Genomic DNA, 13,746 nt, shown 5'->3' with positions numbered 1-13,746 from the left:
GAGCTGCTATAATTACCAATGCAATCAAATCCTTTAATCTTCCCTCCTGCTGTGTTTGATTTAGGTTATCACATTTTGATATCATTTCCAGCACCTGTTTGATGCATGAACACAGCACTCTCAAATGTATGTGCTAGTTTGTCGTTTCGTTGGTTGGTTTGGTTGGAAATGTGTTTCTTCTGTTATTTGTAGCTGTATGATTCAAAATTTATGCAGTTTTTCTATGCAGCTTTAGACTTATTACATGAGTGGGTGTGGTAAAAAAAGGCAACAGGTTTAGGTCAGAGAAAAAAGGAAGTCACTGTTACTGGCTAATGACTACCTAATACCATTTAAAGGGGCAGCTCACAACTGCCCGAAACAAAGTTTGAAATATGAAAAACTATCCCTTTAAATGTGTACATTTCTAACTTCATAATATTGCTCCAATTGGAACTACAATAACATACATTTTAACAACCAGGGGCTAAAGTTGCATTTTTAAGAGGGAGCAGTCTAGGCGTTCTATGGTTATTTTTAACTGTCAGTTTTTCATATCTGCTTTCTTCTAAATTATGACTGATCAACCTGTTTGCTTCAAGAAATGTGCAATGCTGGTTATCAAGGCATGGGCCGTGACAATGTACACTCTCAGACAATGTATAACGGTCAGGTTATATTAAAACACCAATGCTACACTCCTTGTCTGGCCATAGTTGAACCTGTAACTCCATGTCACCAGAGTAGCATGATTTGCGCTCTCTTAAAACTGTGTGTGCATAGCCTGTGCTAGCTTGCTCATGCAAGTTAAATGGATTGTCCTTTAATTTAGTGTAAAAGCCCTCTTTTCCCCTGATTTTCAATATCAGTGCACGCAATCAGGCAGATTAGTTAGCCATCCCCTGAAAACAGATGGGGGTTAGTCCATAATATCCCTCAAATACTTATATGGCTATCATGCGCAACATGAAAGCGCTACGTTAACTGCTAGCTTCTAGACGCTAGCTGTCTACATAGTGATGTGAGGCATCTATCCGCTGAGGGTGGGTTTGCACTGCATGTACTGTAAATACCCCAAGATCATCAGCTGTTCTAAAAATACCAGCAGCATGACCAAAATCCACACCCCAGGGCTTGTCTGTGACCGATATAGCCCTAACGGGGCTTTCATGCAGCATTCGGGGCACTAAGTATATCACCTTTTTGTCACCAGGCCTAGCCAGGACTTTAAATAGCCACGGCTGTATTGAACTTGAGACATTATGTAAGAGGATAGAGAGCCTGGCGTGCTGGATGCACGTGGGGCCTCTGTTTTCCCTGTCTGTCTGAGCATGCTAGCGCTCTGCTCTGTGCTATGTTTGCCCGCTGAGCCATGGCTCTGACTGTGTTGCTCTCCCGTCCTCTCTTTCCCTTCTTCTACCCTTCTCTCTCGCTCTACCTCATGCTCTCTCGCTCTGTATGTCGTATTTTATGCAAGTCTCTCAATGACAGTTGTATTTCTCTCTCCTCTCTCTCTCTCTCTCTCTCTTTCTCTTTCTCTCTCTCTCTTTCTCTTTCTCTTTCTCTCTCTCGCTCTCTTTCTCTCTCCCTCCCAGTGCTCAATGCATAATACAAGGCAGTGAAGCGCCTGGTAGTTGTCAAGGAAAACCTATTCTTGGAAAGCCCTGAGTCACTCCTGCAGTCATGTTCTGTGGAGATAACTATGATACTTGTAGCATGAGGACACCACAGAAAGGGCATACTTCATGTCTTTTTATATTTCTAATTGTATTTTTAACTTGTGTAATTTATAGTACAGTAAGTGAAGTTGTCTAAATGGGTAAACAAAACGAGAAACAAGATTTTCCACTTTGGTGGCGCACATCTGTACAATTTGATCTATTTCCCGAAAGCGATTTCTCAGTGAGAGATGGGGCAAGCATGGATACTACCAGTTAATCATTCAACTCTGCATACAGAAAAAGTGAAAGGACAAACACATTTGCCCCAGACTTACACAACAACCAACCAAATCATAGTTTGACAAAAAAATCCCATTCTGGTTTTCAGCGAAAAGGTACTCCGAAGGGCTGTCCACTCATACCACATCACATTGGTTTATTGTATGAATACCATTGTAACATTTTAGCTAAAACATTCAGGTATAATGCTTTATAACTTGTTATAAACATGTATTAGCCTTTATAATTTCGTAGAACAATGCTTATAATGTCTCTTTATGCACCAATGCCAATGAAAGGCAATAGAGGAGCCTGCAGGCTCTTGAGGGTGAACTTGTTAACCATTAGCGTCTTCATGGCAGACTGAATAGGACCCCTGGGACTGGATCAAGCTTAAGCACGGGGTTTAAAATGGGAAACTCTTAATAAACTGGCCTGGCCTCAAGGTGTCATGTCTGGGCACAGGCTGCTAGTGATGTGAGCTTTCTGGGGAAAGTCTACTGGTTTCTTGACTTCAGTGTGACCTATAATTATAATGTATATTCTTTATTTATTGGTTGAAGGAGATGGCATGGCTGAGCATTGAATGCTGCTCAAATGTAAAATGTTTGGTTTTGTCCTTGTCCTTGTCAGCGTCATGTCTATCTCTATTCATCCACTATGTCATGCAGTAGTAATTCTCCATAGTGATTATTCCTCTCAAATGGAAGTATTCATATACAGTGCCTTCGGAAAGTATTCAGACCCCTAGACTTTTCCCACATTTTGTTACGTTACAGCCTTAACCTAAAATGGATTAAAAAAATTATAATCAGCAGTCTACGCACAATGCCCCATAATGACATAGCAAAAGCAGGTTTTTAGAATTTTTGCAAATGTATTAAAATAAAAAACAGAAATACCTTATTTACATAAGTATTCAGGCCCTTTGCTATGAGACTCGAAATTGAGCTCAGGTGCATCCTGTTTCCGTTGATCCTCCTTGAGACTTTTCTATAACATGATTGGAGTCCACCTGTGGTAAATTCAATTGATTGGACATGATTTGGAAAGGCACACACCTGTCTATATAAGATCCCACAGTTGACAGTGCATGTCAGAGAAAAACCAAGCCATGAGGTCGAAGGAATTGTTCGTAGAGCTCCGAAACAGGATTGTGTCGAGGCACAGATCTGGGGAAGGGTACCAACACATTTCTGTAGCATTGAAGGTCCCCAAGAACACAGTGGCCTCCATCATTCTTAAATGGAAGAAGTTTGGAACCACCAAGACTCTTCCTAGAGCTGGCCGCCCGGGCCAAATTGAGCAATCGGGAGAAGGGCCTTCGTCAGGGAGGTGACCAAGAACCGATGGTCACTCTGACAGAGCTCTGGAGTTCCTCTGTGGAGATGGGAGAACCTTCCAGAAGGACAACCATCTCTGCAGCACTCCGCCAATCAGGCCCTTGTGGTAGAGTGGCCAGAAGGAAGCCACTCCTCAGTAAAAGGCACATGACAGCCTGCTTGGAGTTTGCCGAAAGGCACCTAAAGACTCTCAGGCCATGAGAAACAAGATTCTCTGGTCTGATGAAACCAAGATTGAACTCCTTGGGCTGAATGCCAAGTGTCACGTCTGGAGGAAACCTGGCACCATCCATACCGTGAAGCATGGTGGTGGCAGCATCATGCTGTGGGGATGTTTTTCAGCGGCAGGGACTGGGAGACTAGTCAGGATTGAGGCAAAGATGAACTGAACATAGTACAGAGAGGTCCTTGATGAAAACCTACTCCAGAGTGCTCAGGACCTTAGAATGGGGCAAAGGTTCACCTTCCAACAGGACAACGACCCTAAGCACACAGCCAAGACAACGCAGGAGTGGCTTCGGGACAAGTCTCAATGTCCTTGGGTAGCCCAGCCAGAGCCCGGACTTGAAGCCGATCGAATATCTCTGAAGAGACCTGGAAATAGCTGTGCAGCAACGCTCCCATCCAACATGGTAGAGCTTGAGAGGATCTGCAGAAAAGAATGGGATAAACTCCCCAAATACAGGTGTGCCAAGCTTGTAGCGCCATACCCAAGAAGACTCGAGACTGTAATCCCTAGTACTGAGTAAAGGGTCTGAATACTGAATATTTTAAATTTACATGTTTATAAATTAGCCAACATTTCTTAACCTGTTTTTGCTTTGACATTATGGGGTATTGTGTGTAGATTTATGAGGACATTTAAAAAATATATTTTTTTTTTTTTAGAATAAGGCTGTAAACCTAACAAAATGTGGAAAAAGTCAAGGGGTCTGAATACTTTCCGAAAGCACTGTATCTTGCCATTCTCAAAAGAATGCAATCATTGGCATGTCTAATTTTAGTGCTTTCATCTTCTATCCGATTTGATAAATTTCTAGATCATTTCAAGATATTCTCCATTTGTTTCACTGTTCCATTTTTTTCCTGAATGTTTAATTTGTGGTGAAAATGCATTTCATATTGTGTTGCAATGTAATTTAAGCATTTCATCAGGCATCAGCATCATTTGGAAATGCCAGAACTAACTCGTGTAGGCCAGCTACTGTATCCACCAGTACTACTGTATCCACCAGTACTGTATGTCCACCATTATCTCCCACATAACAGCAACATCGACTCCAATATGCCAGTAGAGAGCATAGAGACTTTACATAGTTTTCTATGTTATACATCCTTACTAGGCAAGGAGGTCAGTAATGTTCTACTGTGCATGTAGACTAGACCTATCAATATGCCTTGCTTTGGGAACTGGCAACCACAAGGAAGGAAGGCTGAATTAGGAGTCGGGGTCTTCAGTTGGAGTGGAGACGGTGCCGTGTCATGTAGGTCCCCAGAGGGACGGCCTGATAGCCGCTCAGATGGTCCTATCAGGGCCCTTTGCACTCATCCAAATCCCAGATTAAACGCCCCCGCCTCTCTTGCTTCAACCCGCAGAGGCAGCACTCCTACAAGTCCCTGCCCTCCCCCCTCGTTCCTCCCTCCCTTCCCCTCCTTGTGTAACCGTGCCGGGCTGGATTACTAAGATCTGAGGCAACTGAACCGGGGGGCTCTGACAAGCTCCGACCAGAATGGTTAGGTAGGGGGAGAAAACTCTCATTCACTTCCTGACATTCATTAACAGCCTATTTTTTTCCCCACCCACATGCATTGGGTCTTACCAGTAGATTGCTGCTGTTATGTTGCTAGTGCAACGCACTTGCTCAAGTTGGTCTCATGCTTCAATGCTTGACAGTCCATAACCTTGTGTGCATTTTGGAGGGTCTGGTTGGAGTGGACTGAGTGGGTGTGCTTATTTGTGGATGTGTGGTCCGTGTTAGAGCTTTCTGAGGGAAGTGAGCCTGCTAACTGTTAAGTGTTTGGGGATAGACCTGGGCAGTGTGGTCCCTCTCAGAGTAGGTCAGGCCAGAGAGAGAGAGAGAGAGAGAGAGAGAGAGAGAGAGAGAGAGAGAGAGAGAGAGAGAGAGAGAGAGAGAGAGAGAGAGAGAGAGAGAGAGAGAGAGAGAGAGAGAGAGAGAGAGAGAGAGAGAGAGAGAGAGAGAGAGAGAGAGAGAGAGAGAGAGAGAGAGAGAGAGAGAGAGAGAGAGAGAGAGAGAGAGAGAGAGAGAGAGAGAGAGAGAGAGAGAGAGAGAGAGAGAGAGAGAGAGAGAGAGAGAGAGAGAGAGAGAGAGAGAGAGAGAGAGAGAGAGAGAGAGAGAGAGAGAGAGAGAGAGAGAGAGAGAGAGAGAGAGAGAGAGAGAGAGAGAGAGAGAGAGAGAGAGAGAGAGAGGGGAGGATTAGTGCAGTAATTGGTGAGAAGTGCTCTTTGTTCTATTGAGGGGTCAGGGGTCAAACAGGGGGTGACCTCCTGCCTGATCCTCATTAGCAGGCAGGCGAGTGTATGTGTGCGTGTGTGTTTAAGTGCATTGGGGTGGGGGTTGCAGACTAGATGGACTAAAGCCCAAAACAGAAAAGGATACTGACCGCTCTCTCTTGCCCGTTGACCTGCAATGGACACAAAGCGTCGGCCACTTTGTCGGGCATTTGTTTCAATATCAAAACAAACAAAATAAAGCTCTCTGAACATTGTTGCATGTGTTTTGGAATGGGTGGCCAGTGATAAACTGGTCCTGAATAACTCTAAAACTAAAAGCATTGTATTTGGTACAAATCATTCCCTATGTTCTAGGGATATTAATGGTGTGGCTGTTGAACTAGTTGAGGAGACTAAATTACTTGACGTTACCTTAGATTGCAAACTGTCATGGTCAAAACATATAGATTCAATGGTTGTAAATATGGGGAGAGGTCTGTCTGTAATAAAGAGATGCTCTGCTTTTTTGACAGCAACCTCCAAAAAGCAAGTTCTGCAGCTCTAGTTTTGTCTTAACTTGATTATTGTCCAGTCGTGTGGTCAAGTGCTGCAAGGAAAGACCTAGTTAAGCTGCAGCCGACCCAGAACAGAGCGGCACGTCTTGCTCTTCATTGTAATCAGAGGGCTGATATAAATACTATGCAGTCTCTCTTGGCTAAGAGTTGAGGAGAGACTGACTGCATCACTTCTTTTTATAAGAAACAATGTGTTGAAAATCCCAAATTGTTTGCATAGTCAACTTACACACAACTCTGACACACACACTTACCCCACCTGACATGCCATCAGGGGTCTTTTCACAGTCTCCAAATCCAGAACAAATTCAAGAAAGCATACAGTATTATATAGAGCTATTTTTGCATGGAATTCCGTTCCATCTCAAATTGCTCAAATAAACAACAAACCTGGTTTAAAAAAACAGATAGCAACACTTCACGGCACAACGCCTCTCCCCTATTTGACCTAGATAGTTTGTGTGTATGTATTTATATGTAGGCTACGTGTGTCTTTAAAACATTTTTTTTATGTAGTTCTGTACTTGAGCTGTTCTTGTCTATTAATGTTCTGTATTATGTCATGTTTCATGTTTTGTGTGGACCCCAGGAAGAGTAGCTGCTGCTTTTGCAACAGCTAATGGGGGATCCTAATAAAATACAAAAAAATACAAAAAATGTGATTCACTCCAAAAAACTGTTGTATAAATTGTGCAGAAAAGATACCAGTAATGTTGCAATGTTGGTTGTTAGTTATTACAGAGCAATGGTGATTTTCGCAGGGTCAACAAGTGTGTATCTTTTCTGCTTGAACGGGTTCAGAGACTACATGGTCTGAGTGGGCTGCCATTGTTTCATCAGTTGAAATGAGTGACAGCAATGCTGGGCTGACTTAGAAAGCTGCTTGTCTGGGATTACTATAGTAACACATGGCATTTTTTTCTGATTGGTAGACATTTTTTCCCCATGACCCAGTAAAAAATGCCAGATTAATAACAGAATGAAGTCTAGTCTGGACCCCAGTCAACACCATACAACCCAAGTGGTCTACTCTACTCTACGGGTGTATTCAAGATGGCAGCACCCCAGAATACCATATACTGTATGTCCCAGTGGTGGTCGTGCCGTTTTAAGATGAGGGATGACACATTTATTCATGAGCATGGCCTTATTTCTATTACAGCATATTGGGTGACTGTCATTCATATTCCATTCACGCAGTTCAATGTAACATTGATAGGTTTAGGCTACTACATGATTCTCACATTTTCCCTATACCCATCGTGAGGTTGCTACAACCCAGCCTATGAATGAAAGTTTACAACGTAGGTGCATACAGGTCGAGAGAGAAATTTGAGGTGACGGCCTTGCACACTCTTGCCTGCATCTAGCAGATCTAGGGTGAAATCATTAGGCCAACAGTTGCAAACGAGAGTTTCCATTGGACAAATTCAGGTATGTTTATCCCCGTTCCGTTTGCTTCCGTTTAAGAAGTGTTTTTCAACGGAATCGGCTGAATGAATACACCCCTGATCACGAGTAAACACAGTTCACTTTCACAGCAGCCACATTGCATTCCTTCTCGCATCAACTTATTTATATAACCCTTTTAGGCCTCACTCCTCCCTATCTGAGATATCTACTGCAGCCCTCATCCTCCACATACAACACCCATTCTGCCAGTCACATTCTGTTAAAGGTCCAGAAAGCACACACATCCCTGGGTCACTTGTCTTTTCAGTTCGCTGCAGCTAACGACTGGAATGAGCTGCAACAAACACTCAAACTCTCTTCATTCAAAGACTCAATCATGGACACTCTTACTGACAGTTGTGGCTGCTTTGCGTGATGTATTGTTGTCTCTACCTTCTTGCCCTTTGTGCTGTTATCTGTGCCCAATAGTGTTTGTTTCATGTTTTGTGCTGCTACCATGTTGTTACTACCATATTGTTGTCATGTTGTGTTGCTACCATGCTGTGTTGTCATGTTGCTGCCTTACTATGTTGTTGTCTTAGGTCTCTATTTTATGTAGTGTTGTGTTGTCTCTCTTTTCATGATGTGTGTTTTTGTCCTATATTTATTTTTATTTTCTTATTTTTAATCTCAGGCCCCATCCCCGCAGGAGGCCTTTTGCCTTTTGGTAGGCCGTCATTGTAAATAAGAATTTGTTCTTAACTGACTTGCCTAGTTAAATAAATAAAATGTATGCACTCTCCTCCTCTCGCCTTTTCCCTTCGCTTGTGGACTTCAATGCACAACACATCAGCTGTATGTGACCAGGCAAAAAAAACAAAAAACTTTCCAAGCCAAACCATATTATAACCGCTACACACGGCCTACATTGTTGTCACAATATTAGCTAAAGTAACGTCATAATCAGCATAGCTAATAGAACTAACGCATTAGTAAACTTGCTACAATCATGCAGTAATGTTAGTGTACCGTCAGTAAGCAGTTTAGCAGTTACACCGGTGTGCACCCGGTGGCAATACATTTGTAAAACCAAAAGCTTACCTTGACTTTGAAGAGTTCCAGTGTTGTGTTGGATAGTCATAGCCAGCTAGCTCACATAGTATCCCTCTGTTTGAGCAGGGCGTTTGAGTAGGCTAAAGTAGCTAGCTCCATTTGCTAGCTAAGTAAGTGAAAGTGAAAGTGAAAAATAAATAATGAAACCTCTGTCTTTGTCTTTCTCTTGCATCTCCTTCATTTTGGAAGAAATTAATTTGTTCAAAACTATTCAACTATTGTCTTTCCCTCTCTTTGAGTCAACTACTCACCACATGTTATGCACTGCAGTGCTACCTAGCTGCAGCTTATGCTTTCAGTACTAGATTAATTATCTGATCCTTTGATTGAGTAGACAACATATCAGTTCATGCTTCAAGAGCTTTGATAGATTGGAGGATGTCCTCCGGATGTTGTCATAAATTACTGTCTAAGTCTATGGAAGGGGGTGAGAACTATGAGCCTCCTAGGTTTTGTATTGAAGTCAATGTACCTAGAAGAGGACAGAAGCTAGCTGTCCTCCGGCTACACCATGGTGCTACCCTACAGAGTGCTGTTGAGGCTACTGTAGACCTTCATTGTAAAACCGTGTGTTTTAATCCATTATTTGGTGAACATATGAATAATTTAGTTTTATCTTAAAAGGATAACTTTTTCAATGTTTTGCCAAGAGTGTGCAATGCTGTCTTCAAGGCAAAGGGTGTCTACTTAAAAAAATCGCAAATATAAAATATGTTTTGTTTAACACTTTTTTTGGTGACTACATGATTCCATATGTGTTATTTCGTCGTTTTGAGGTCTTCACTATTATTCTACAATGTAGAAAATAGTGAAAATGAAGAAAAACCCATGAATGAGTAGGTGTGTTCAAACTTTTGACTGGTACTGTACATAGAATGTTGCACATACTCATAGTGCAAGTAACAACTGGTGGGCAGCAGTGTGATCAGGAGGATGTGGAGCTTGTTGTTTATTTAGATTTACCTCGTCTTTTTTATTACCACATTATGTAATAGTGTAATTATAATACTATACATAATTATGAAATTACTGGTTGTACAGCAGAAATCTAATAGACATACAAATGTGCGCTACAGTATTTACATTTCATTTTTATTTTCCTCTTCCTCTCCCTGTATTGAACAATAGTTCCCTCTTCTGCACAGCTAAGCCACATAGCCTTCTGTAGAATAGTACAAAACTGATTTGTTGAATGTTAAAGGTACTGTCATACAAAGTGGAGTATTATAGAAGACATAACAGTTTTATGTAGCTATGTCCAACCTCTGCCGTATGGTATTCTCTGTAGAGTGCATAGTTAGGTTTTGCAAAGCCTGGCGCCATACTCGCATTGTATCGTAGGATAATCTTGAAGACTGGCACATAAGGCTATACTGCTTAGTAGAGATGAGCTTGATTCTTGCCCGCTATGATTGAAACAAGGAACTGTAACGCCTTTTTATGTTACGTTTTCACACATATTGGGTCGTATTCATTTGTGCACACTGTAGCAAAACATTTTAACAAAGGAAAACAAAAACAAGTGTATCTTATTCGACAAATCCATGTAGTCCTTCCCTGTTTCAGTGTGTTTTCTTCCATTTGGTGCCTGGTAAATATGACCCTGCTATTTGGTTTGGTTTGTCTTGAGGTCATGGCAGTCATGGAACATTGAGGCCTGTGGTAATGCACAGGATGGAAAGTGTTTGGTGTGCCTCCAACCTTGACAGAAACATTGATTTTGGCTCTGAGAATGGGATTTATAGTTATTATAGCTTGGTAGACAGAGCATGGTGCTGCTGAAATTTCAAACAGAGAAAAAGTTGACTGTTAGAAATGTCAAACGTGCTCAACAACTCACAGAAAAAGATTGAATACAAAAAAAGAATAAAACACCACATTGCTGTCATCTTGCTACTACAGCAATACAATGTATTGTACTAATAACAGTCATGCACTTGTAATTCCTCTTATCTCCCACTGACGGCCTGTTTTTGAACCAGGTGGATCATAGTGATCCCTATTCTACAGTACATCAGGTGTGTTTCTGAGTCTCCGCACGCAAAAAAAATCTACTTTGGCAAATGATCCCTTCATTGCTATATATCCCAGTCCATTGTTAATGCCACAGCATGGGCATTTGATGATATCAGAGAGAGCCTTGTTCATTCCCCCCCTGCCATGTATTTGTGTCTAATCCCTTGGTGAATGCCAGTGGTAATCGGTCATGATTTGCTGCTGCTGTTTGAAAAGTTCCTCAGTAATCTCCTGGGCTTGGAATGAGAAAAGCATGGTGCCTGGGTGGATGAGGGGGTCAGGTGCAATCTGGGCCAGTGTCAGTCCCCAGATGTCTGCAGCTTCCTGTGGCTTTGGCCCCGTCTGTTCCCTCTTCCCTCAGCTCCACTACTGTCTACTGTTGACATCTCTCTCTCTCTCTCTCTCTCTCTCTCTTTCTCTCTTTTTCTCCCTCTGTCTCTCTCTTTTTCTCGCATGTGGGTCTGCTTTGTGAATGACAAGCTGTCAATAAAGCGTGATTCATCCTGATCTGAGTGTAATTCCACCGGAGGTTCGGAGCGAAGGCACAGGACAACGATCCGCCGTTCCAAGGACTGGGTTTACTCGTTTGACGTTGTAGGGACTTTATCGATTTAGATGTTTACCCAGCGGTTGAGCTCAAGCTCCCCACGAGTCCGGTTAAATTGGATCCATAGTTTTGCCATCAAACAGAAATATGAAAGGATGTGTGTTTCACGGCTACTTGAAGGCTGTACGAAAGTCTCACAAGGCTTGTAAGTAGATCTAGTGTTAACATGTCTGTTGATGTCCTTATCTTATGAATACAGTCCCTTAAGAGAAAAAAAACATTGTTCTTTTTTCTGCCACTGGTCATGTTTTTTTTGTCCTAAATATGAACATGAAAATACCCAAATACTCACTACTGTGCCAGGGCATAGAAATGTGATCTGGTGAAGATTGTATGTGGAGTTTAATAAAATGATCTCTTGTTGTTGCGCTCGCTGCATGTATCACTGTCCATACTTCTTTGGGAAGCGTGGGGGAAGGAAAGCAATATTTTGCTGTGGAAATGAATGGGCTATGTGACTCACTGTTTCTCTAAATGTTAGTGTCAAAATCTATTCTTTTCCCACTCGTGTTGAATCACTAGCATTTCCCAAAATCCCCCTCTTATCGCTGATATTTTGTATTAAGTCATCTTCAAAAGTCCCCTGCGGTGTTTTTCTTAACACATTGTAAACAGAGTTCTGAAAGTATTGCTGTATTTACACCACCACTACATTCACTGTAGCTACGACCTGATTCTTCACACTTCTCCTAAAGTGTGCACTTGCACACTCACAGTCATCGATTTAACAATGTTCGGAATCTACCCCCACCCAAAACTTATTACGTACCTATACAATGCTTGTAAATCCATGACGGGGAATGTTCAAATGCATACTTTAAGGAAAGTGTGGAGAACCAGATATTGTGCTGTTGCTCGCTAAATGGTTTGGATTCTGAAGCAACTGATCGAGATGTGCAGTTGTAGGAAAGGGTGGTATTGGTAAAGCAGTGAACTAGGTCTTGAGGTTTGGCTTTTGCTGTTTTAAGGCGTAACAGACTATTGACAGTGTCACAACACCAGTAGGTGTGTTCTTAATATTCATAGGCTATTGTTGTTTTGACAGCTCATCTTAGTTTGTTTCCTGTCATTTATTGACCTGGCAGGACTAAGGACGAGGGCCTTTGTGAGGATTCTGTGCACTGATTGGATTAAATTGAACAAATATGTTTTTGAGTGTATGAGTTTGTTTAAGCATCAACAATGGGTGCAACCTGTCTCGTGGCCACAGCAGACGAAGAAGCTACAGATTGCACCTTTAAGTCTGATACCAGAACATTGCACTATATTCATCTAAGAGCGTATCCAACCATATTCAACACAATGTTTTGTGGAAATTCTCAACCCGCGCTTGTGCATCTACAAAATGGACCATGAGCTTTCTTTTCCATTCACAACATCATTGCAATGGGCTCAATCAACGTTAGCTGTCGTTTTAATGTCATGTAGGCCTTATTCATTGTGCTTAATGCAAATGGGTTCACAGTTCTGCACTTTCACAAGGCTTGAAAAGCCACAATAGTGAATTCATTGGCCATAGCAACCACTTGTGGAAAGGGGCCTTGCGACGCTAATAAGTAATAGATTAGCCTCACAGTAGTGATAGCAGGGGTCTCCAACAGTTTGATTGTGAGCTACCAGTAGCTCTCAGCCCACCTACTGTATGAGTAGCTTGCCAAATAATTCAGAAAGTGCATGTATTTTTCACACGCTCCACCGCAATCTGTCATAAACAAATCTCACAAGTATCAGACACCGCAAGCTCCCAGATACTATATAATTAAATCCACATTGACATTGTCCCACCCCTGGTTAGACACAATTGTCTTTAAAAGCCAAACGTAACACAATATCTGCCAATTCATTTCTAGGAATATTGCCTCTGTATGTCTGTGTGGTGTGCGCCTCTCTTTATCGTTCACTTCGTGTAGCCAGTTAGCGATAACTGTCTTCTGAGTAGACAAAGACTTTCCCCAAAACCTTCACGATTAAATGTTAACTGCAAAGTAGGTATACCTGGCAGAATTACACTGAGTGTACAAAACATCAAGAACAGCTGCTATTTCCATGACGTAGACTGACCAGGTGAATCCAGGTGAAAGCTATGATCCCTTATTGATGTCACTTGTTAAATCCACTTCAATCAGTGTAGATGAAGGGGAGGAGACAGGTTAAATAAGGATTTTTAAGCCTTGGGACAATTGCAACATGGATTGTGTACGTGTGCCATTCAGAGGGTGAATGGGCAAGACAAAATATTAAGTGCCTTTGAACGGGGTATGGTAGTAGGTGCCAGGCACACCGGTTTGTCAAAAACTTGACACAACTGTGGGAAGCATTGGAGTCAACA

At 42.1% G+C, this 13,746-nt stretch overlaps 1 protein-coding gene across 5 annotated transcripts in view; it reads left to right on the top strand.

The window, feature by feature from the left end:
- Positions 1-13,746, top strand: part of LOC120059394 (tyrosine-protein phosphatase non-receptor type 11-like) — a 61,904-nt gene that overhangs the window by 8,674 nt on the left and 39,484 nt on the right. The window contains exon 1 of one of the 5 annotated variants that reach the window (XM_039008409.1): positions 4,892-5,000. The exons of the other annotated variants lie outside the window; for them this stretch is intronic. Coding sequence (XP_038864337.1) covers positions 4,993-5,000 — 8 coding nt within the window. The 5' untranslated portion in view covers positions 4,892-4,992. Of the gene's footprint in view, positions 1-4,891; positions 5,001-13,746 lie in introns of those variants that run through there. 5 annotated transcript variants of the gene reach the window in all.

The sequence above is a fragment of the Salvelinus namaycush genome, chromosome 14 (genome assembly GCF_016432855.1).
Source record: "Salvelinus namaycush isolate Seneca chromosome 14, SaNama_1.0, whole genome shotgun sequence".
NCBI classification, from domain to species: Eukaryota; Metazoa; Chordata; class Actinopteri; order Salmoniformes; family Salmonidae; genus Salvelinus; species Salvelinus namaycush.
This window is presented reverse-complemented; position numbering and strand designations above follow the sequence as displayed.